This window comes from Neolamprologus brichardi, chromosome 20 (assembly GCF_056152115.1).
Source record: "Neolamprologus brichardi isolate AB-2024 chromosome 20, ASM5615211v1, whole genome shotgun sequence".
In the NCBI taxonomy this organism is placed as follows: Eukaryota; Metazoa; Chordata; class Actinopteri; order Cichliformes; family Cichlidae; genus Neolamprologus; species Neolamprologus brichardi.
Window position 1 is genome coordinate 9,403,809 of NC_142123.1, and position 25,224 is coordinate 9,429,032.

At 38.4% G+C, this 25,224-nt stretch overlaps 1 protein-coding gene across 2 annotated transcripts in view; it reads left to right on the plus strand.

Annotated features, from left to right (window-relative positions):
* The window catches only part of nphp4 (nephronophthisis 4), a 166,242-nt gene that overhangs the window by 87,817 nt on the left and 53,201 nt on the right, over positions 1–25,224 (plus strand). For both annotated transcript variants that reach the window (XM_006785366.2, XM_006785367.2), the window contains exons 12-15: positions 12,362–12,499; positions 17,306–17,463; positions 20,344–20,532; positions 24,688–24,875. In XM_006785366.2, coding sequence (XP_006785429.2) covers positions 12,362–12,499; positions 17,306–17,463; positions 20,344–20,532; positions 24,688–24,875 — 673 coding nt within the window. The remainder of the gene's footprint in view (positions 1–12,361; positions 12,500–17,305; positions 17,464–20,343; positions 20,533–24,687; positions 24,876–25,224) is intronic.

Sequence of the window (25,224 nt, forward strand, 5' to 3'; positions counted from 1 at the left end):
AACCAAGGCAGCTTTAAGTAAACGGTAAATATTTAGCGCATTCACATACACTCCTCGGCGAATAATGGTGAAAGGCAGCAGTCATTAGTGCCTTAGATGCTCAGTAGATATCTGGTGGGCATCCAGGATCTTTCTGAAAAAAGAAGAAACAGAAAACGGCGTGTGAATCAGTGCCACTGCTGTTGGCAGCCACCCTACATTTCATCAAAACTCTGTTAGCTATTGCAAAATTCACAAATACAGTCTATCATTCTCCCTGTCTGTTTTCCTCACTTTCTTTTAAACATGTATGGAAAAAAGTGCTTGTTCAGTCTTATGATGATATTTTTCCCTGTTCAACAAAATTTTCCTTTTCTCTTCAACATGGCTGTCAGGTGCTGATTAATCAGTGGCATCCTTCTCTGAGATGGCTCTGTAAACAAGCTGCATGCTTTAGCTCTGTGCGCCGGCATTGTGGGATCTGACAACTTTCTCTTGCTTGCATAAATTATTGATCTTTGATGCTCTCTCTTTGCCGCGGTGCAGAATGCTAAAGATCCTGTGGTATTTATAGCCAGCATTTGGAAGAGCAGCTGAGTTTGTTTGCCTCTGTTGATGATTTCTCTCATCAGGCTGCGGCCGTGTTTCAGGGTCGCGCTTGTGTTCTGTTGACCCAGGTGGTCTTGTAGTCTCGGGGCCAAAGGTGAGACCGTGTTTCAGTTTGTTGCTGGCAGTGGGCTTGTTCGACAGCAGGCACTAGCTCATTCGGACCTAACTTTTGCAGCTCTCTTTTGCAAAGTGTTGTTTGTGTCTCGATCTTATATCAATTAAAACAATACTCAGGGTTTCACTGCTACATTTTATTGTATGACTTTTGAAAATCTAATTATTATTGTGTGCTTGAAACTCAATTTCATGCTTTGATGGAAATCACAAGTAAACAGCTACTTTGTAGGTATGCCTGAACTTCAAATTGAACATCAGAAAGGGGAAGAAAGGTGATTTAATTGGCTTTGACTGTGGCATGGTTGTTGGTGCCAGACAGGTTGGCCCTAGTATTTCAGGAGCTGCTGATATACTGGGATTTTCCCACACAACCAGGGTTTTTCAAAGAATAGTCCAAAAAGAGCAACTGTTGAGTGACCAGTAGCTTTCTGGGTAAAAATGACCAAATGGCTTCAATAAAGGAAGGTAACAACAATAATAATAATAATAATAATAATAATGATAATAATAATAATAATAATAACAACTTTATTTATAAAGCGCTTTCAAACTAAGTGCTGTACAACTATTTGAAACTAAAGAGATAAATAAAATAATAAAAGCGAAGCGAAGTAAAAAAAACAGTAAAAGTTTAAAAACTAAAAGCCATAGAATTAAGATATGTAAGATAGGGTGAACAAATGTGTCTTCAACTTAGTTTTAAAAACCTCCACAGAGCATAACTGCCTAATATCTTGAGGTAGGTTGTTCCACAGAAACGGAGAACGAAAAGAAAAAGCACGCTCTCCAATTGTCTTTTTTCTGGCTCTAGGAACCTTTAGAAGACCAGAGTCCTGAGATCGTAGAGCACAGGATGGAACATAAAGGTGTAAAAGGTCGGAGAGGTATGAAGGTGCCAATCCGTTTAAAGCCTTGTCGGTGAGCAGCAGGACCTTAAAATCTACTCGAACCTGACAAGGTAGCCAATGAAGAGATCTCAGTATAGGGCTAATGTGCTCAAATTTCCCAGTTCTTGTTAAAATGCGAGCAGCTGCATTTTGCACCATCGATAGACCTCTAAAACTTTTCTTTGGTAGCCCAGAAAGAAGAGCATTACAATAATCAATACGTGAAGACACAAATGCATGGACAAGAACCTCTGCAGTGTCGCTTGACAAAACTTGTCTGATTCTGGCTATGTTCCTCAAATGATAAACGGCGGTCTCTTTTACATGAGACTCGAAGGAGAGCACCATGTCGAACCACACGCCCAAGTTTTTTACCTTGTCCCTGCAATTTATGACACTGTCATCAATTTTCAAGATGAAATTTTGGGACAAGTGCTGAAATTTTTGTTGCTCAAAATAACCATTCGTAGCAAACAAGGTATACAAACGAGCATCTCTGAACGCACAACACATCGCACCTTGAAACAGACAGGCTAAATCAGCAGAAAACTCCACTGGGTGCCGCTCCTGTCAGTTAAGAACTCAGAACCGAGGCCTAAGTTTGCACAAACTCACCAAATTTGGACGATAGAATAGAAGTCTGAATTTCTGCTGCAACGTTCAGGTGATCTGGCATGAAAACATAAAAGTGGAGGATATTTTCTTAGTTTAGTGCAAAAGCAGCATTGTTTAAACACCACAACCTACCTGTGGTGGACATCCTTTTATTCGTGCAGCCAACCAATCTGTAGTAACTGTGTGTTGCTGTCGTGTCAGTATGGACCAAACTCTCTGAGGAATGTTTCCAGCACCTTGTTGAACCTGTGCCATGAAGAACCTGGTACTAGGAAGATGTATCTAATGCAGTGTCCGGTGATTGTACAGTATTGATTCAAGCTTAACTTGTTTTCTAATACATTACAATTGATTTCTGTTGGTGCTGGTGTTGTACACTATATACAATATGCAGGTTATAGCTTACTACTTTTTCTTTAGGGGATCGTGTGTACTTCATTATTCAGCATAAGTCTTTATTTCTTTTATGAAATAATCTTTAAGTTTAAATCTCAAATAATTGTGTTATTGCACATGTATGTCACACATATGGCATGACGATGTGGAAAATCTGACTGGAAAATATAGAGTTGCATTTAGGGGATGGCACATTATTTGGAGCTCCTTATAGACGGAGCCTGAAGATTTTCCTGCTTTGAGGCTTTGAATTTGTGGGACTGGCAAGAACTGTAGCAAATACTGCGTGGGATCAGTATTTGTTAACAGTTAATATTATCTTGGAGAAGTGTGTCATGTTTGGTCTAGTTAAAACAGCAGAAGACGTGTTTTTAAGCCAACTAATATATATATAAAATCCTGCTTTGGTGGTATTGAGCTGAAGCCCCAAGAATGACAGCCAGTAAGAGAGCATAAGTCTGTACAAACCAAATGCTTAAAATAATATAATCCATAACAACATTAAAATTCTGCACACTGTGCCTTTCCAGACAAGATAAGTGTAGTATACAGATTGACTGTTAAAGGGGCAGTTCACCCAAAAATCTAATTCACATATGTTTTTCCTCTGTGGCCTGTAATGCTGTTTCATGCCTTCATCTAGTTTTTTTTGTTTGAGCTACCCAGAGCTCAGAATCTCTTTTGGATTTAAAGAACTCAACTCAGCAACAATGTATTTTTTCCAGAAATCATGACCCAGTTACTCCAGAAAATCCACAAACCTTTTATGTAGCAACTCAGATAGCCGAGGGACTCCATTAAGGGTTACTTCTTGTACATGTCATGAGCATGTCATGGCTACATGGGTTTTTGTTTTTTCTTGTGTCATGTACACAACCCCCATCCGTTTTCCTTTTATCCAATTCAGGGTCACAGGGGGACCCTGGCAGTCATAGGGTGAGATGTGACAGCCTGTCTATGATGGGGCCCAACACACACACACACACACAGAGAATATCGAATCACCAGTTAGCTGGTACCTGGAGAGAGCCCTGCCTGGGTGAACATGCAAGCTCCACGCAGCCTGTGAATTTGAACCCACGACTTCCTCGCTGTGAGGGAGCAGTTCTAAACTCGGCACTGTCCTCCCACCCACACCCATATTTTTTTTTTATTTCACACCAAAATAATTTACTGTAGATGGATGGAAGATATGTGAATGTAATTATGAGGTGTTCTGTCCATTTGAGCTCCAAATGAGACTGAATTTTGTATATATTTGGCAACTATTTTTCTAATCATATTTAACATTCTTAACACAGTCTTAACAAGCTGGCAGTTTACCTCATTCTCTGATTTCCATGCTCTCTGCACGCCAGTTTATTTTACTATTTTTACTTGTTTAGCCTAGATAAAAATAGCAAAGATTGTTGGCACAAAGCTGGACCACAAGTTTAGACCCATATGTATACAGTCCCAGTATTGATCCTAAATATAATAGCCCAAAATATAATAGTCTTCAAGCTGTTATGATGATCTACCCAACATAACAACACAGATACAATTAAATTCCCACACATTACATTTAAGTTATTTCTGCTGTAACAGAGGAATATTTTAGGAATATTTACACAATTTTGGTATTACTACTTATATATACAGTCATATTTAATTCAGTGGTTGTCACTATATACTATAACTTGTGTTTCTCTACTGTTACACATTAGAGATCACTTGTCTCCCACATACATTCTTACTGAAGTATAAGTACTAATGTTCACATTGTGACTTGCTTAGATGGTTATATGTGTGGTGCATCAGTAACATTTTCTACCTTCAGCTTTCTTGATTTCTCTGCCTGTTGTTCTCAACATTTCATCCCAGTAATCCCTGCAACATTTTCACTGGATCTCATTCTAAATCCTCCTCCCTTTAAAGCGACGCCTGACTATTATTTCCTTCCTGTGAGTCACACGGTGAGCTTGATCCCACGTCAAGGCCTCTCTCTCTGTCTCTCTCTCTCCTTTATGTGCGCGTTCTGACACTAAGAGAGCGGGCAGATAAACATTCATGAAGCTTCTTGAAGGAATGATGCTGGTTTAGCATATACAGTGGATACGTGCAAAGTTAGGTCCTTGACCCTAATGGAAATATAATCGTGACAAATGGTTGAAGAGCACACAACAAATTCCGAGCTCAACAGTCTGCAGGCTAACAAACAGTTATAGTGTCAAAATATCTCCTTGTGTCACCGGTACACACTTTCTTTCTTTTCTTGCCAGTCCTGCAGTGACTACCATTTTCCCTGCTTCCCGTCTTATTGGACCTTCTCCACCCACTTTACACACATGCTAATTCTGCCAGTAAACCTGCCACTACTGATAAAGGCTCAGTTTTTCTCTTTGCGAGCCTGTTGGAGTTTCTTTTGTCATTGTGTGCCAACTGCTACCCGTGTCTATTCCCACCTGAATTCCACCTGAATCTGCCTACCCGTACTTACTGTAGCTTGCATTATTCGTCATTAAATTACTTGACTTTTTCCTTCCTGCCAGGCACATTGATTTGTAAGAGCAGAATTGGAGATTCTGTGTGTGTGAGGGAGGACAGAATCGTGAGTATCACAGATGATTTGAATATGCTGTAGGAATTATATAACTGCATTTGAGCAGGCACTAAGGAGGCTAAAGCTCAATATGAGTAAAGATGAGGTTTTGGTAGCTTATTCACCCTGTTACAGTACCCCTTGCCCTAACTGTCAAAATAAAAGCTTCGACAATAGACTGTAGTGTTATACTACGAGACAGAGATGTAAACAGACCAAACAGTGTTTGTTGTGTTGTATTAAAATTAACCATTCACTGATCTGATCTCAAATATATATGCAGGCGAAGCCTTTATAACAGAGTCATTTTGGAATTAAAGGTAGCTCCATATAACGATGGCTATGTCAGCTTCCTGATTATTGCTGTTTCTAGGGTGATTTTATTCACCCAAGGTAGGGTGTCCTATTTATTCTATTGTCATGAATAATTATAATTATTTGCATGAATAATAAATAAAATGTTTAAATGATTTAAACCGTTAAACATGAACATACATAGCTGGTGCTCATTGTAGCTTCCAAGCACAATCCCGTACTCAGAAATCTAATAAGCCTGATACGGGGTGTATGGATTTAGTGTTGTCTAATCCCACTCCATGGGGGATTAAGAAAACTAATATTGTAACAAAAACAATTTTCATAATAGACACGCTGCAAATCTGAGGATCAGTCGCATCTCAAGAATTTGGCTGTCCATCCTTCCACAGTGCCAGTCCACACTTCTATTATAACTCGGTTTCCTCACGCAAAGCAGACTGAAGCAGCACTCTGAATTTGTTTCGTGCTCAGATCTTTCGTCAGCAGCACGTATTTCCACAAGACACATATGTACGCATTCACACATACTCACGTGCAGGTCCCACGAAGCTAGAAATGACACACTTGGCTGTCAGGACAGACAGGCTGAGGTTAGAACATTGGCAGCCGCAGTTATGCCACGTCTAATTGCCTCTCTCCGTGCATTCTCCTTGTTGTATGTGCGTGTGTGTGTGAGAGATTCTCTCACGCAGAGTCGTCTACGTAGTGTCTTTCACGCCTTCTGTGTGCAGACGTGATGACTCAATGTGAGATCACATGCATGTGTGGATATGTGATAGTCCACTGGTCTTAACATTTGAGGACATTTTGACTTGATCCCAACAACCGACTGCTCATATTTTGGTTTACGCCCACACCTAATATAGTCTTTAGAAGCGAGGAAACTATGAGACTTTGCACAATTCAAAATGTGTCAAACCACTTTGTTTGAAAATCTTCCATTTTTGCTCTGTTTAGGTGTCATTTCAGTTGATTCCAGTTAAACTATATCCCATATGTTCCATCAGTGCCACTTTCCTAGACAGATGGCAGTATTTAAAACTTAAAAAAAAACCCAACATATATCTGGTTCTATATGCCAGCTCTTTTTTAATTAACAACAAAAATATTTCAACCCTGATTAATTTGATGGCAGTCTTAGTTACTGTGGTGGCAAAAAGTGTGGTTTAATGCCTCCCTTGGCAGCAGTCAGTCCTCGAGAAGCTCCGTCGTCAGAAATACACAAAAGAGCAACTGGTGTTTAGTCCTCAATCAAACAAACACACACTGTTTCAATAAACAAATCTGCCTTTTCCCATCATGGCGTGAGAAATTGATTTATTTTGATTTCACTCCACACTCAGCAAGCACATAACAGGGCACATTAAAGTTGGTTATCTTGCTGAGATGTTGGAGGTGTGCAGCCTGTCACCTGCAGCTCTTTATCAACAGCACAGTTGTTGTTTGTTCTTGTTCCATTACTTTTACAGTGGTGACAAATATCTTGTTTCCTATGGCATCTTCACAGAAGACGTCTAAGCTGTGGTTGTTTTTTCATATCTTTGATATGTTGAGGAGAACACATGGTAAGCTAACTGGAATCTAGCGCACCCAGGTTTTTCCAAATACAGGCTTTTCAAATTCCTGTGAAACCTAGTGTGTCTGAAAGCAGGAGCTTCTTGTGAGCAAAATAAGTTTTGCGTAGCAACAGGTTTCAAATAAGTGTTGCAATTTAACTAGGACACCAACACATTTTCATCGGAGAAACAGGATCAGGTATTCTTAGTGTGATTTTTTTTTTTTTTTTTGTGGTTTTCTATCTATCTAGCCTGTCTTTTAAAAAGTGGATACTTTTCATGCAGAAGTGGGAGTACGCTCTGTCTCTTCAGCATCAGGTCATCTGTTGTTTCAAACATTGTTCAAACCGGCAGACCTTGATTTCTAAATGTGATCTTCCGAGAGAGATCAAACACTCTGTTTCAGAATCGATATGATTTATGGGGGGGGCGGGGGGGGGGACGACTTTCTTTTTCCATTTTCTAAAATAGTTCTGTCTTTTGTTTGTTCACTCAGTATTATGCTCAAGATCACATTACTTCATTGAATGTATGGAAACATGTAATGAGTTTGATTAGCTGCGTGATTATGGCTAAAAATGATCTTTTAATTGTACCATTGTACCTAAATTTTCTAAATTAATGCGTTTTAATTAATCTTTGCAGAAAAATAAACCTTTATTTACCTGGCCTAAATCTTTTAGAAACTAAATTAAAAAAAACATTTGACTCCATTCATTGTACCTGCCTGTTGGAAGTAAATAGAACTCACCAGCTGTGAGATCCCTCTCTATTTCCCCTGTTACATTTTGCATACAGCGCTGATTTTGCCACTTTAGAAAGATAATTGCTCGAGGGGATAACATATCTTTTGTGGAGTATGTTGACCATTTTCCCGACACCTTCATTACTCACTGTGTTTATTGGTCTCATGTGTGGCCACAAGGAATGTGATTGGCTGGTGTTTGTGAGGTGGATGGATATACTGATGTGCTGCACGGACTCGCTTTCATGGATGTCTGAGTCTGCCTTGGTGCATTTATTACACTACAGTTTGTGAAGTTTTTTAGGTGGTTTGATCAGACACACAACTTTACAGCACTTTTTGTATATGGTTTGTTGTTTTATTAACATCACTTGCCCTAAATCCGAAGTTTTTCCAAACAGTGAATCCGCTTCGAGGGACAAGCTCTTAGTCTTGTGCTGTGCCAGGCATTTACATTTTGTTGTATCTCTGTCTTTTAATGTTTAATGTTTTACTCGTCCAGACTAGTCCAGAATACTTCCGGCTGTGATGGGCACTGATGTTAGGAGTGCTTGACTTGCTTTTGGCTTTTTCTGCTGGTGGAGCAGAAACTCTCATGTTTGTTTAACTGTACCAAGCCAAAATCATGATCAAGATCAAGACTTGATTAGTTGTGCAGGGTGAAGTTTAATGTTTTTCCAACATTAAAGCTACTTTATGTCATTTTAATTTAATTTTTTTTATTTTTTTTGTATTTCTCTATTTAGCCAATGTGTGGACATTCAATAAAATTGTGTGGTTGCATCTGTTCACTTATATACTTGTTGCTTGGACACATAGCTAGAATCGTGTGCTGTGTCTCTGTGTGTCTTCAGCACGCAGCTACAGTGTAGCCACACATCTATGAAGTGAATACTAGCTATAACCAGAAGTTTGTGAAGAAGTACCTTGTGTTACAGAGACACATCAGAGCTTGCTATGTGATGTCTTCCTTGTTTTTTTTTCTTGTTGAGGATAAGATTTGAAGAGAGCAGGGATGTCTGTTGTAGTTCATTTTAAGCCCCATTTGCAGTGTCCTCAGAAAAATACCAAAGTGTGTTAGGCCAACAAAGCTGTGGGTGAGTTAGCAATTCTTCTTTTATTGCTCAGTAAAGTTCATTGCAGTATCTTTATTGCCATCTAGAGAGCCATTTGTTTTGAGTGTAGCAGATTCAGTAGGGGTCACAAGTGAACTGAAAGGCCCATTATTAAAGAATACTGCAGTTCATTGACAGATTATTTTTATTATTATAGCCTTTTCTCTCTTACTTATCAAAATGACATCCAAAGCTGAAAAAATATTCTGTAAAGCTCAGTCGAAGATTGAGCGAATAAGCAACGCAGCACTGATCCTACTAATCTTGGCTGGCAGAGTTATTACACTTGTATATTTTCTAACTAGTTTTTATTTTTATTTCGTTTTGACCTTTTGTTTTTTTAATACAGTTTAGTTTGAGTTAGTTCCCAGAGTGGATTTTCTTATTTAAGTTGACTTTTTTATGATTTTGAAATGTTTAGTTTTAGTTTAGTTTTTATTAGTTTCACTGTTAGTTTTTGTATTTTTATTTATTATTGTATGGAGGATGTGACAGAGGCAATAGTTACGAAAATTAGTGCATATTTTACAATAATAACACATAACTTTATGAAAGCAGTTGACCGATCCAGAGTGTCAATAAACACGTGTATCCATCATATAGTTTATTTAGTATATAGTAATACATTTATTTAAGTTCTAAAACAACTAAACTAAAACAAAATAATTTCACAAAGTTTTAATTTCTCGAATGCTTTCACATAATAACCTATGATAACCTTGACATGCAGGATTCAGTGTGCTAAGTGTCTCCAGTTTGGTTGTGGTAATCACGAGCCTGGTAGTAAGTTATTTACGCCACTGGCTTAAATCACAAATTCAACACACTATGTTTGATATAAATTTCTAATTTAAACTGGATCTGATATTTTTTTTTAACTTTGAAATGTTCTTTACCTGTATTAGGAAAAAAGTTAACATTAATTGTCTAACTTTCAAAAAACCAAAATATCCAAAGCAGGCATCAGGGATAACATCTTTAGATATTTCCTTATATATTACGACCTGGTCTTTGTCTTTTTATTGATCTGAAGAAAGAGGAGGCGTACTCATGAGAATGATAAAGTGGTGTTTTTTTCAGAGAGAACTTTTACTTTAATGACTCATGCAAACATTACACAGTTTACAAAAACTGTATGAAATAGATTCATAGTTCATTTACACACGTTGTCACTGCCTCAGACAAACAGAGCAACCACTTAATACTCTATAAAAGCAAACAATGGTTAAAATCTATAATCTTTTTAAAATGTCATGTATATAGCTGACATTTACTAGTACAGCCCTCAACACGGAACACAATTAGAAACATTTATTGATTATTGATAGAGTACAATGGCTGCATGGTAAGCAATGATCGAAGCCTGAGACTAAGTTATGTGAGGACTGCTGTTGGCTCCAGAGCTGGGCAGATCTGAGGGGGGACTGAGAAAGATGGAGGAAGGGTAGGGCACATAATCAAACGGGCATGTACACAGGGCATTTACTGTATAGACGTACAGTCTGAAGGGGGGGGTATGAAGTCCCCTTTAACCCGTTAACCTGGTAACTGCTTCTGAAGTTAAGATAAGTTATGTCCAACTGGTTAACCGTATGTTATTATTCACACTTTAGTGTCATAACCTCTTTAAAAACTTTGTGACAAGTTGTATTGTTGGCTTAAGCAAGAGAGTGCTACATTAAATTTTGTTTTGCAACTTTTGTATAAAACAGTTTGTTTTGTTTTTTTAGTTACTGGGAACGTGGAACTCTTAAAGCATCGGAGAGTGCAGTACATTTTAAATTTAATTTGAAAACGTTGTTCAGGTTTGCGGTCAATGAGCTGTGGGAGAATGAATGTGGCAGCACAGAATTTTCATACACTGATGAAATGTTTTCTCTCCTTCTGTTGGGTTGCTGATTTTGTGTTCTCGAGTTAAAAACTACTATTGTATCATTTCTTTTGAGGGTATTTCATTGTGTACATGCTTTTATTTGTCAGATTTTGATTTACTATCTTTTGTTGTTATCTGCATGTCATTAGGAGCCTATGCACAGGGACTATGCATGAGAATGAGCTTTTAGCTATATTTGGTATAATGCATATATTCTGCGTTTTCCCTGCTAAATAAATAAATAAAGCATTGCCTTTTTCTCAAAGACAATAGAGGATTTGGATAAGTTTTAGTAATCATTTCACAGTAGCAAACAAAAAGACTTTTACCCAAAAGGTAGATAAACAAACTTGGATAAAATATCTCTTCACAATCCGATGCAATAACCTGTCACCTGTCTACGAGACAATGGTGCAGATTTGAATGTGACGGTAATTTGGGGGCCATTTAATTAGATGTATTCATTCTGATCAGAGTGTATTATTATGAAAAGTCTAAAATAAAACAAAGGATCAACATAACTGGGCAGAAAGAAACATTTTTTTTAGAAGGAGCTCAGAGAATAACAGCTGCTCTTTTGCTTAGAGATATAAACAATATGATTTGACTATCTGATGAAGATGCCACCTGAGTGTCTCCCTGTGGAGGCCCATCTCTGAGGAAACCTTTAGGCAGACTTAGTCGCTGCAGTATAAAATATCCCGTGGAGTGTGGGAATGCCTCGGGATACCCCAGGATTACCTGTGGGGAAAACGGAAGATTAGAGCAATTCACATGTGAAATGTATTTCATACTTAATATTATGGTGATTGTGGAGACACGTCTATTGCTCTGAAGTGTCCATATAAGTGAAATTCTACAGCACTTATTCCATCATTGTTAAATAACAAAGTTGTGTTATACACGCCACTCCCCTGCTTTTTAATTTTACTCCTTCTTTGACATTCCTCACTGGAATTTAAAAATAAATTTAAAAATAAAAGTACTTTTACATTAAGGGCAGTTAATTCCAGTGGGAAAGAGAAACGCATAGCATAAATAAATATGACAAATTACTTTTTTATTATTTTGACTCTGCATTTACAACAGCTTAAAACAGAAATTAAAATGGGAAAATATAAGAAAAAAAAAATGCTATTAGAACAGAGAAAATTCAGAATAAACACTTTATATTTGTGTATTGATGGATGTCCGAAATGTACACCATCCAGTGTATGTACCACTGAACTTAAGTCTTTGGAGGCATTTTGAATTACATTTCAAGTCCTTATGAGTAATGATTGATATTTCTACATGCCACTTTTTGCACAATACTTAAGATAATCATAAAGAACGATGGAAACAATTTCACAAGTCAGTTAAAGTTGACCTGCGGGAGGATGACAGCGTGCAAAAAGCAGTAGTTTTGGAGGCAGGTAGAGTGACGAGGGTTTATAAGTGCCAAAGCATTGTAATGGGCTGTTGTCATTTGAGACAGCACATGTGTCTCTCTGGTGTAAAGTATATTTCTGAGCCCTGTTGTTCATAATCATAATAATAACAGCGAATCATTTGCATTGTTTCTCTGCAGCTCTCACTGTCTCAGCTGGCAGCTACTTCACGCTACCCGACCATCAGCCACTCCAGCTCGGCGTTGCCGTGGCAACAGTCGTTTCCTTCTCTGCTCCATCCTTCCCCATTGGCATCGGCCCACCAGCTGTCACATGTCGTAAGATTTCCACCCCCGTTCGCTCACACGCGCACCCACAGAAACGCACACATCCTTCACACACACACACACACGCGCTGCAGAAAATACACAAACACTAGGTGAAAGTAAGTCATAGATACATTTACGAGGTGTACATTCAATCATAGCGAAGACGCACAATGTCGTACATTGTCCGCTTCTTCACTGGAGTACAAAGCCACACTCACCTTTACAGCACTCAGCTACCAGCTCATACCCATGTACCCATGGAGACAAACACACACACATCCTCTAACCTGAACTCACTCTGTCTTTGGAGATGCTGGAGGTGCCGAAGCGGATTCTTTTCATCTTTAGAATCAAAAGAAACATTATTTTTTCACTTGGATTTTCAATTATTCTACAAAGACTGCTTTTTTAAAATAAGGTACTCACTGTTCTATGTCAAACTCATGTTTTGACTAATTAGGAAAAAATATGTTTAACCTACCCTGTCCAATACTTCTTTTATTGGTGATTTTAACAATTAGCTGTTTTCATGTCTAAATCAACCCTCCATTTGAAATACAAATTCTGGCAATAAGAAGTTTTTTTTAATGAATGCCTTTTTATCAAACTCTCTTTGATTTAATCCCTATACTTTCCAGTGAACTAGCACGGAGATAATAATGAAAATTACATCAGAGAAAAAAACATATCCGACTGGCTCTAAATGCTAACAAGCTTTATGCATCTGAACGCAAGTCCTATCATTGGAGCCAGAGGATTCACTGCAGCGTAAATGAGGAAGCAAGCTATACTGTTCTGATTTGATTAACTCTGCTGAATAATTTCCTGAAATGATGCAGGGCTAACCTGTTCCCTGCAGTTGTAGGTGTTTGCTGCTGCGAATTGCCTGCCAGACTCATTTTGCCTTTGAAAGCTGCATTGTCTTTGCTAAATTAGACTACGTTCACCCACAAATATGCATATATTTGGAAATATGCACATTAGAAGCATTGGAAGAATCTCATAGAATGGCGAGGAAATCATAATGCTGTAATCCTGGGATTAACCCTGAATCTTTTTCAGCTTGTCGAAATCAGTTTTCATATCCTTATATATGCACATTTGCTCTTTGATGTAGAAAAAAACCCCACATAGCATATTGCCCTTGTTTGAGAAGTATAGGGATTTGTTTGGCTGCTTGTAAACAGTTTCAGTTTAGTCACATCCTGCAGCTGGGGATGGACTGTTTTCTCAAAATGCAGGAGGCACAGGGCATGTTTATTTCTACTTTTATGTTATTAGTGATAATCAACTTAAGCCTGTCACAAGTAGTCACAATATAAGCTTTGTTAATTGCAACTGGAGTGTTGTAGGTTATATCTGCTGTGAAGTTTCCAAAGTGCTCACTGTGAATACATCACGTCTGCTATGCTATAAGGGGACGAAATGCACTCACTAATCGTTGCCATGGTTATAGCTCACACAGAGATCTTGACCCTGCCATCTTGATGACTCTGTTTTTTAAATCTTGTTTTGTTTTTCTTTCTAGAAAGGAATTCACATCGGCAATTATGGTGCCTAACTGCAAGGACATTTGAATATCATTAGTTTGTATTCTTAACTTAACCCCATGTCTCCTGTCTTTCATATGAGGACAGAACTGATGGCTAATGTAGTATCTAGTCCTCTAATGTACAGGTGACAGTAAAGCACTGTGGAAACACCATTGCAGATTTGTTCAATTTTAAGCGTACACACCAGCAAATGTGTTTGCTTGCCTCCCCTTTATTATCACATTAGATTGTAGGGGCTCTTTCAATGCTGCCCTGGACTGTATAGCTGCTTTTAGGTATACCGCTTTCAGCGTAGCTGAGAAGTCCTGCGATATTGTAACTAGTCAACTACAGCTTTAATGGATTTCCCTCATAATGCTCAAAATCTATATATCTTAAACCATGAATCATTCTGCAGAAATAAGCCAGGAACTAGGAATCAGACTTACTGGAAGGATAAAATATAATAAGAAACACAACATGGCAGAAGGACACAATACAATTTCATTTTGAAAGATAGACTAGGTCGTGTTGTGAAATTGTCAGAATAACTTTATCCACTTTTCTATCTATCTAAAAGTAGGAACATCTTGTACTTACTGGGCTAAATTCCAAGAAATAAGCTTCATTTATACCCATGTTCTCTCATTCACACAAGTTGTAATGCTGTTTATTTCTTTCCATATGTGTGTGTGTGTGTGTGTGTGTGTATATATATATATATATATATATATATATATATATATATATATATATATATATATATATATATACTGTATTTATATATATATATACTGTATTTATATATATATATATACTGTATTTATATATATATATATATATATATATATATATATATATATAATCTAATGTCTGTTTCTGGCAACACAGCAGCATTTCCTTTTTTTAGTAATAGGTTAGTTTGGCACCTACAGTAGCACCGGTTGGCTTCCAACTGCATCACAAAATGTTTTACATTAAAGGAAAACTGAATGTTAAATTATTTCCATTACTATGTGTGCATCAATCCCAAAACAATAGATGTAATAATTATTTGTTATAATTATTGTTCTACAGTGTAGAAGAGTAGCACATACAGGGAGTGAGAAGCTTTATTACTATGAATTTTACTATGTTATGTTTTTACATAAGACATGCTGTATTATGTTCTTTCATAATGTATATAACCTTTCTTTAAAGGTCACATTCTGATAGCAGTTTGAAAATATTACCTTAAATGCAGGCGACTTGTTAAAGTGTCTGACTTTGGTTGCTTGGTTCGTACTTTCTAAATGCCAATACTGTAGAATCCACTGCTGGATTTCATATAGGGCAGAAAACACTGTCAACATTACTGTGTACTGTGTATTTCCTTGGTCTCCGCGCTGGCATTTCATTCTGTTCTGATACTGTAAGCAAGTTTCTGAGACTCCTTTTGCGTATATTGAGTAATTAAACTAGATTGCAGCATTTATTGTTTAAACCTCCATTTGCCCTTGTAACCTTACACCCTGAACTCACCAGCCTATAAAAAGTGCTCGTATGTCATCACACTCCATAGGTTTTATGGTAGCAAGTTGAGATAAAGTATGACTCAATTACTCTGAGCCTTTTAAATGTGTTAAGACTTCTACATTATGCATTGAAATTCTCTTAGGTTTTTATATTGCAGGTTGTTTGATCAGAGAATAATGGTGCATGTGTAGGGTATGTTGAATATACGTATATATAGTAGCATGACTTTAGTCGAGGTTATTACCAGCACGTTTGATGGAAAGCCCAATAATGCTCAGCCTCGCATGGTGTCTAATAGGCCAACTGAACCATGCACATGTATCAAAGACCAGGGGAAAAAAACAACTGCAAAATGACACCATTAGCACTTCTTAGCTAATTATCTTCGCTAATACCCCTCCAGCTGTGTGCCTGTCAATGACAATGAAGTGGGGATTAATGTTTGCCACAAAAAATGTAGAAATGTTGAACTGATCCACAGGCAATTAACTGTGCTGTTTCTTTTCATAAATATATTGTAAAGTCGAATACTGTAAAGCAGCACAATGGAAACGTTGGTGATTAAAATGCAAAATGCACTCTTAAAGCAAAATAATTTAACTTGTTATAGGCTGATTAAGTCATATGTGCTTTTTCCTGAACTTACTGTCATTGGCCCTTCCAATGCTTCGGCAGCCTTAGCTTGACTATAACACTGCCTATTGTGCATTAGCATTGACATATTTATCCTTTAAAATGCTTTTTATTTGCCCCACACTGTTTTCCTCTTGTATTTTTTATGGAAAAATGTGAATTTGGGTGCCATCTTGACTGATTTTTTTTCTTGAAAAACACCAAAAATCACAATGAATTGACCCTGACTGCATTGTGCATTTATCCAGATTTTAATTTAGCGTATCCATCTGGACAATTAGCAGCCAGTGTTGTTCAGTGATGCCCCAAACTATGACAATCAATAATCTACTAAATTAAAATGATGTTTCTTTATTATGGTGACTGTGAGCATTTTGACTCAGGACCACATAACCTGTCCTGTTCTATTAGAGCAAAACATTTTTGAAAAGTTCCCCTGAGAAATGCACAATTTACTCCTGTTTAAATAACATTTGCTAAAGCCCGCAGCGTCCAGCTGTCTTTGTTTCTGACACACTTTGAAAGAGTTGTGTGTCTGCAGTGTATATTGATGGACAAGGCTATTTATAGTCTTGTGACTCATAGATAAGCTTTGAGGATCAATGCAGACATCCAGTAAACCTAACCAGAGTAAGCTCTTTACGTCCTCCGTGACATATGGCTGCTGTTTTTTAAAGATATGCATTTCCACTGTAAGTGTGCGGTTGGAACTGCTTTTCTGAGTATTAGGCAATTTCCTGAATCAGTTTTAGCTAATCCACCACAAGCTTTCACCCTATTGCCTTGTAAATATAATCCAAGTCTCCATAATGCAGTATACATGCTTTCCATACATCAAGGTGACAATTATGTTTTGCAAAGCAAGTCCTCTTTTGATTCCTTCCTGCCCATAACCGTAATACAGTTCAGTCAATTCACGTTGCTGCACATGGCTTCACTGACACGTGTGTGTAATGTTGTAATTAGGTAAAGGAACTGGCTGTGTGCCATTCTGTATAATACATCTGAGTAAGTTATCGTGGTAAAAACAATAGCGTTGATGTAAAATCCTCATGTACTGCTGCCAGTGGTAATCTCATTTATTGGATTATGCATTAATCATTCCTTGCTTTGTTATTAATGGTTTTTATTTCAGGCCTGCTCAGCTGTCAGCAACTTCGCCCACCTGGAGATGGACCTTCAGCAAGGAGGAGGTGATTCAGCGTCACTTCATGATGAAGGTGACCAACTTCAGGAGCTGCCCTTCACCCCTGTCCATGCCCCTGTCATTACCCTGGGGATGAATGTTCCCAGGTGAGCCCAGTCTGTTGTCTGCCTCAGACACGAGCAATGATGTGACCCAGAAAGAAAAGACTGTTTTTTAAAAATAGTTATTGGACATCAACAATAACATTTCAGAAGATCCCAAATCTCTGCAATGTTCAGTTCAGTTTGCCCAAGTCCATTTTAAGGTAAAGATCTCATAATGTTATTGAGAGAAAACGCAAGATTAATTCTGAACAACTTAGCTACACTGAGGAGAAAAAAAACTCCTTTATTGGAGGAAACCTTTGAAACAAACCGCAATTGGAAAGGCAGCCATGTATCATGACCACTTAGGGGAAGGGGACAGTGGAGAGAGCAAGAGAACCCAGAGAAATAAGAAATACTGACATCCAATCAGTGTATGAGCTTAGATCGTGATACTGAAGGTTGAGAGAGAGAAATACCAATGTAGAGAGGGTTTCTACTGCTAGGTTCCTAATTGCTGATGGTTCTAGCTCCCAATTTACTTTTGACAACTCTAGAAAACACACGTAAGCCAGCACCCAAAGAGTTTCTCTATTTGGATAATCTACTACTGTACTGTGAGCTCTGTAAGATATGACTTGTTCATTAAGAGCTTGTGTGTGAGGAGAAGGATTTGAATTTGCACATCAAAAGATGCTTAAAACAAATGAAATGCCAAATGGCCATAAAATATTACCAGTGTCTTTTTTGTGTGTGTTTTATCAGCTAATGTTGATTTTACTCCAAGAGTATCCATCATGTTTTAGGATAGCCTCCCTAAAACATGATGGATATTCTCTTAAAAATGTAATATTGTGGCATATTTTTTCATGCTCTCTCCACTGTGCATCTGAATCATCATTACTCATGTTATTGTTAGTCATTTACACCGGTCTTTAATCCAGCATGTGGGACCACTCTGCTCTCTGCAACCCAAAGCTATCTGTGATCCTCTGTAAGGAGGATATGGAGGCTTTGTTGTTGGCGTCAGCTGTGCACCACAAATTGCAATAAAGGCCAGTTTTTATTTGTAAAACATTAAACAATGGTAGATGCCTTTGAACTGCAGCACTGAAAAATGCATTAGCTGAAAAGTAACTGGAATCGGGTGGCCACGATTAGTGTGTAAAAAGATGTTTTTAGTGGATTCCTGATTTGTCAAACAACCGTGCTTTCGGCTAACTGAAAAACACAGTTTTCTCCCTTTCTTCTAGTTGTACTTTCAGTGATTTCCACCTCGCTACAGCTTCTGATTTGGCTAACCTCTCCATGTCAGCATGGGAGGGTGACTCATGTTTGACAGGAAACATTACTAAAGAAAGGCACTTCAAATATCCTTTCAACATGCTACTGTTTTATGAAGCCTGGTATCCTGCGTGAACTCTAGTACAGTCCTTTATTACCACAAAAGTTTGCTATCTTGCTATCTACAGAGGGATATTGATTGGCTCACTAATTGGCAACATGTTTGCACTGGGTAGGATAACACTTCTGCCAGTAAGTAAGAGAATTCAGGTCAGAGCCAATTTAAAGAAAAATGTTTTGTCAGCTTTTACATCCCACTTTTGGTAATGGTTTCAGCACTGTTTGTTAGTGTGAAATTCATTATTAAATCCAGCTGTAAGGGAGAGGTTTTGACTTTGATTTAGTTCAGCAGAATGCAATGAACTCAGCAGGCAATTTACAATCATAATGTCAGTGGAAATATAGCCAGGTCTTAGACAGGAAACCGAATGAGAGAGTGCATTCTGCAAATAATGGGCACACTAACTCCGAAACAAGGCATTGTACTAGTACAGAGAGTCAGTAAATAAGCAGCTGGCTCTGAAACTGTTTTCCGATCCCAGAGTTTGGATCCAGACACGATGCTGTTCAGTTCAGTGGGCTGAAACATCTCTGCCTTTTCACTCGGATCCAAAACATCTTTTTGACTGTTTTCAGTGTGGAATGACCCAGTTCTTTTGAGAAGAACAATGAAGTCTAAAGAAGTTTAATTGAAGTTGCCGTGCATATCTGATTGAGCCTCTTTTGAAATAAAAATGATGGCTTGAATATTAACTGGGGCTAAATTAAGATACAACTCTGAGCGATGGGGGAGAGAAGGAAAGCATGAAATTGACACAGCTGCAGAGGAAAAGCCCAGTCGACTGTCTTCTTCACTGATGTTACCTTAATTAGTTTGATCAGGGCTTCGTTCTTTCACAAATGTGACACTGTGGGCTCAACATGGACACAGGCAGCATTACTGTTATGAGAAGCCCAAACATTATTGTTCATTTTTCTATGCCGGCACTTTAGCCAGCCATCTGTGCACGGTGTTATCAGACCCAGAATGTTTGGTGTCAGCACTGAGAGTATAAGTTATAAATGTTACCGTAGTTGTGGGAAAACAGGTGGCCACTATGATTAGAGATAACTGCCAATTATGCAAGAAAATCCTTTGAGAGTGCTTTGGCACCCGTTCTCGCTCCCCTGTTAGTACTGTTGTGGTACCGCTGCTTGACGGATATTGCTGACATCCTTATGCTGCCTAATCATCATTTCCCCACATTTTTCTTAAGTCCAGCCGGATATTGAAATTCAGGTTCAGTTTAATTGGATGAAGTCACTAAATTGAAGTTATTGCCCAATAGATAAACATCTTTAGTCGAGATGGAACTGATCCAAGGCAAACACAGCTAGGTCGAAAAATGATAAAAACAGCATTGTATTCTGCTCCACAGATCCAGACATTTTTTTTCCGCCTCATTTACAACCGCAAATCACCCAAGTGAAGCCAGTGCAGTGGGGACTAAACGCATTACCTCCTGCTGCTCGTAAAGCATCAAGAACGCATTCGCTGAAGTCTTTTCTGCTTGGCGAATGATTGATGTGTGCTGAATTTTTCCTCTAATTTAACTCTAGTTCCTGCTCAGTCAGCTCCAGAAGCTCATTGGCCCACCTCTTCTCGGCTGGTTTCCCTGACATCGTGGACTCTAGTGGACAGGTGGCTGAAGTCCTGGATCCCACAGAACCCCTACCCTTTGATCCCAATCGAGAAGAGAATGACCTGCAGGGAAACTTGCTGGTGTTCCAGTTTCTGGCATTTACTAGGTGAGGCCTGCAGTACTGTGTCACATGTGGTTGAGGTGTTACAACTGTACAGCATAGCTTAATTGCTGTTGTCTTTGTTGCTATTAAAGATTTGGCTTTAACACCATGACAGATTGCAAATTAATTACTTTTTTGCTTCCAGAAATGGCAGATTTGTTGTATTCTAAGTGAAACAGAGCAGCCATTGATTCGACAACCTTGCCAATATCTTTCTGTACACTGAGCCACTATCTGTGTAGAGATTTGGAGACTTTGATTGACGGCCAAGGGCGGCTCCTCCCCGCCTCAAGGGTTATCTATTTTTCAAGATTTCAATGCGTTTAAACCAGGCATAAGGTCCTGCCACCCTCTACATACATGTCGAGCACATACCCCTACACAGTATGCACACATACACTCATGGTTGCAGAAAAGCACATTTCCTGTCAGCACAGGCTGAATAGTACCCCTGTCAGCATCCCATCACGAAAACCCTGGAGCTGCCATCAACTCTGACAGGGGCTGACAGTGGAGCGGGGTTGGGAGGGGGGTGGGGAATGACGACTGCCGAACGATAGGTACAAAACACACCGATTTTTGTGTCTCTCTATCTTGTCATCAGCGCTGTTGGCATTGCTTACATTTGTCTTGTTCATCATGGACTCACCATCATGGTGCCATGACCACCCATGCATAAACCTTTACACTCTCTAACCCCTTGCTGTTTTGAGATGCATAATCAGCGCTTTGTGTGTGAATAGATTAAAAGACTCTGCTTTTGATTATAATTAATTACACTGTCTGAAACTGCACCGTCTTTGCCTGTCACAGCTGCTTGTCTGCTCAGTTTTAACAAATGATAGCAAAATCCTACCAATAGTGCGACACTATATTTTACATTGTGCACGAATCAGTGGAGTCGTGTAACATAGTCCCTGGAAACTCTCAACCATTTTTAAAAATATTAAGAAGGTTTTTATTTAAAATCTGGCTCCCTTTGATCCTCTTTGGATCAATATTGGAAAATCCGATGTGAAATCTGCCTGCGTGTGGGTCTAAAGTGTCCTTGATAAATCATTAAGTAACACGATTCTTTGTGATGGCAAAGAGGAGGAAATAAGTGGCAGGAAAAAGGGTAAAGAGCGACAAGCACTTGAAATCTTATTACTAAAGAGGTATTGAAAAATTTAATAGGGCTGCAATCTTCTACTTTTTTCCTCTTCTTCATTTCATTTTATCAGTAACTTTATTAGTATTTAAAATTTCAGAAAAACATGTCTCTGAGGCGAAGTCTGCTGATTTTTTTAAGGTAATGACAGTGTGTGCTTTGTAAAAAATAAGTCTCTATAGAGTAACTTTTCTATGAAAATTGCTGCTACAGTAAAAAATAAAGGGAAATATAATCTAGAGTAAATTAAGAAAAGATGAAAAAATATATACAAGTTTATTTAGAGGAAAAAAATGTGTTTAGGCAGGAGGTTAATACTTAAACCTTCATCACAGTACCTGATATACCTAAAACCATGACAGATGTCATTGTGAGTTTTTATCAAATAAATCAGGTGCTGATTTCCAGAGTTGAACTTGTATTTGGTAGCACTTCACTTTTCAAAGGTTCAAAGAGATACTGAAACAAGTCTAGGAGGCATCATTAGGCTGAAAAACCAAAAATGCATCAGAGAGACAGCAGTAATGTCAGGAGTGGCCAAATTAAAAGTCTGGTACATTTGTAAAGGGAGGAATGCATTGGCCAACTCAGCAACAGTGAAAAGACTAGAAGATCGTGGAAAATGGTCAAAGTGAAAGATGACAGAAGTTGTTATGAAAAACCTTTCACAATATCTACCCAAGCCAGCAACACTCTTGAGGAGGCAGGTGTATCACTGTCAAGCTCAAGAGACACCATCATGAATGGAAATACAGAGTGTTAACAACAACATGCAAACCACTGGTTACACACAAGACCAAGAAGGCCAAATTAGCTGTACCAGAATGATGGGAAGAGAAACGTATAGAGAAGGAAAGGAACAACTCATGATCTGAAGCCTACCACATCATCTGTCAAACATGGTGGAGGCAATGTTCTGACAAGGCCATGTATTGCTGTCAGTGGAACTGGTTCACTAGTGTTTGATGATGTGAATGCTGATAGAAGTAGCAGGTTGAATTGTGAAGTGTACAGGACAATACTCTCTGCTCACATTCTGTCAAACGCTGTAAAACTGATAGGGCAGCTCTACACACCGTGTGCGGGTAATGACCAAATCATACTGTAAAAGCAACCCAAGAGTTTCTGAAGGGACAAAAGTTGGATATTTTTCAGTGGCCAAGATAGTCACCTGGTCTCAACCCAGCAGAGAATCCAAAAGAGACACAGAGACTGACAAACCAGTAGCAACTGAAGGTGACTGCAGTAAATGCAACACAGAGCATCTCAAAAGAGAAAACACAGCATCTGGTGATGTCCACGGGTTCTAGACATCAGAGAGTCATTGACTGCAAATTATTTTCATCAAAGTATTAAAATAAGTCTTTGCATTTAAAACAATTTTAGTTTATTCAGATACTTTTGAACCTCTGAAAGTGGGAAGCTGTATAAAAATGAATGTAATAAAGCTGAAGCTCTGCACTTAAATCACGTCTTGATTGTTTTATCTAAAGTCCTCTGTGGTCATGTAGAGAGACAAAACTACAAATACTCGTGGACCTAAATGTAAAAGCCGACAGATAAATCACTCTTTGTGCTAGCAATTGGGAAGGAAGGTTATAGTCAGCCCTTGTTTTATTGCAAATTATACACCATGGGTGCAAGCTGAAACACTATCACATTATCAGTTGGATAGTACAAGAAAACATATAAATGTCTGAGTGTATAAATTTACTTAAGTGTTTATGTTGTGATGCTATGAAAGCCTGTTCAGTCCCTCTGGATCTTTTTCATCACCATCTTAGGGCAGCCTGAAGTGGAAACTAAAGCCTCAAACTGGAACATAAATTTTGAATCTCTGTTGGTCGTTGTAGAGTGAGGTAAGGCTGAGTTACCTCAAAATTATGACAAACAGGTATGGCAGACTGGGCTTCCGCCAGCGGCAGCAGTACCATTTAGACAGGCAGGGAGCCTGTGAATAGGCAGTGTAATTTCCACCTCTCACCCGGGCGCCATAATTATCAATCTTGTCTGTTTACTGAATGAATATTAATGCTGGCTCCTCTTTGAAGATGGAGCATGGCATCGTCTTTAACAGTGGAACACCAGAGCTTGTGATTGACTGGGAGGTCATACGCCGCTCTTATTAGTTTCCACTTTGAAATCTACGGCTTCGGCAGTCTGTGGTCATGAGGGGGCCCTCACAGCACTCCCTGCTTGTTTTTAAAATGCTTTTTCTTTTTCCTCAATACTCATTGACTGGTTGATAATTTATTCATCATATGGAAGCAAGAAGCTCATCCTGAAACTTGCTCTGTTTTAAATGTGCTTGGCGCTGAAATCGGGTGCTTGCAGGCTCACAGGGACTTTATGTGGGCTAACTGCAGTTTCAAGTGTGGGATTAGAAATGCGTATGTGTGCATGAAATCACACTCAGAGGGTGGCGTTTGTGTGAAAAGCAGTACACAGCACACAAGGAGGAGGTTCTCATAGCCCCAAAGATTACTTTTTCTAAACAGGAGTCCCAGTAAACAAACACAAAAAAAGTATTCTATTTGTGGCAATAGATAACCTAGATATTCATATATATATATATATATATATATATATATATATATATATATATGTATATATATATATATACACTTTTTCTCTCATCCACAGATCTCATAACACGTTCTCTTGGTGCGTTTCATTTTTTAAAAATGAATTGTGAATTTGTACCCACTTAGCCAGCAGTCCAGTTTTCTTAGCAACTTTAAAGTTAAGCTCTTATCCTCTTTTTGGTTTTGAAGTTTTCACTTTTAAGCAGCTACAAAGTTAAACGACTCCTATAAGATGTGCAGAATATTCATTTTTTTAAACATTTGAAAAGATTCTGGGGAAAAAATTTATTTTCTAAATATAACAGATTTTGATTTACAGGTTCTTTGTATGCTAATTTATTTACACTGTATTCTTTTATGGTCATTATCATTGTAATCATTATTTTTACATAATAACAATCATCTCCTGCTGTCTTTTCACAGAAAAGCAGCACCAGGTGTTGGTCCCGATTGGCCTGAAAACATCTACTTCACCTTCCAGTTCTATCGCTTTCCACCAGTCACATCACAGCGGCTCAAGTTGCTGACTGGTGACAAGGTTCAGCACAAAGCTAGCGATCCACTTCCCTGTGTCCTCGCCTCCATTAACAAAGATGGCACGGTTAACACTGGTAAGAATTCACAGCTTAAAAAAAATATTGTTCATTCCATTTTTTAAAAATATTATATAATGGTTATGTGTTGCCTTTGTGTCCCCTAAGCGATAGATTTATCAGAAGATAACTGCATATTGCATGCTTTAGAAAATCGCCACACTTGTGTGTGAGACTCTGCCGTTGATTATAAAAAGTGTACGAGGCGTATATCTGTTCCAGATTCAGAGTTTATGCCAGGCTGAGATTCATTGTACTGCTCTCCAGGTTAACATTGTACAATCACTTCCTACAAACTGCAAGCTCATTCCATGATGCTCCATGATGTTCTCTGATGCTGAGGCACTTCTCTTTCAATCAGCCAAGC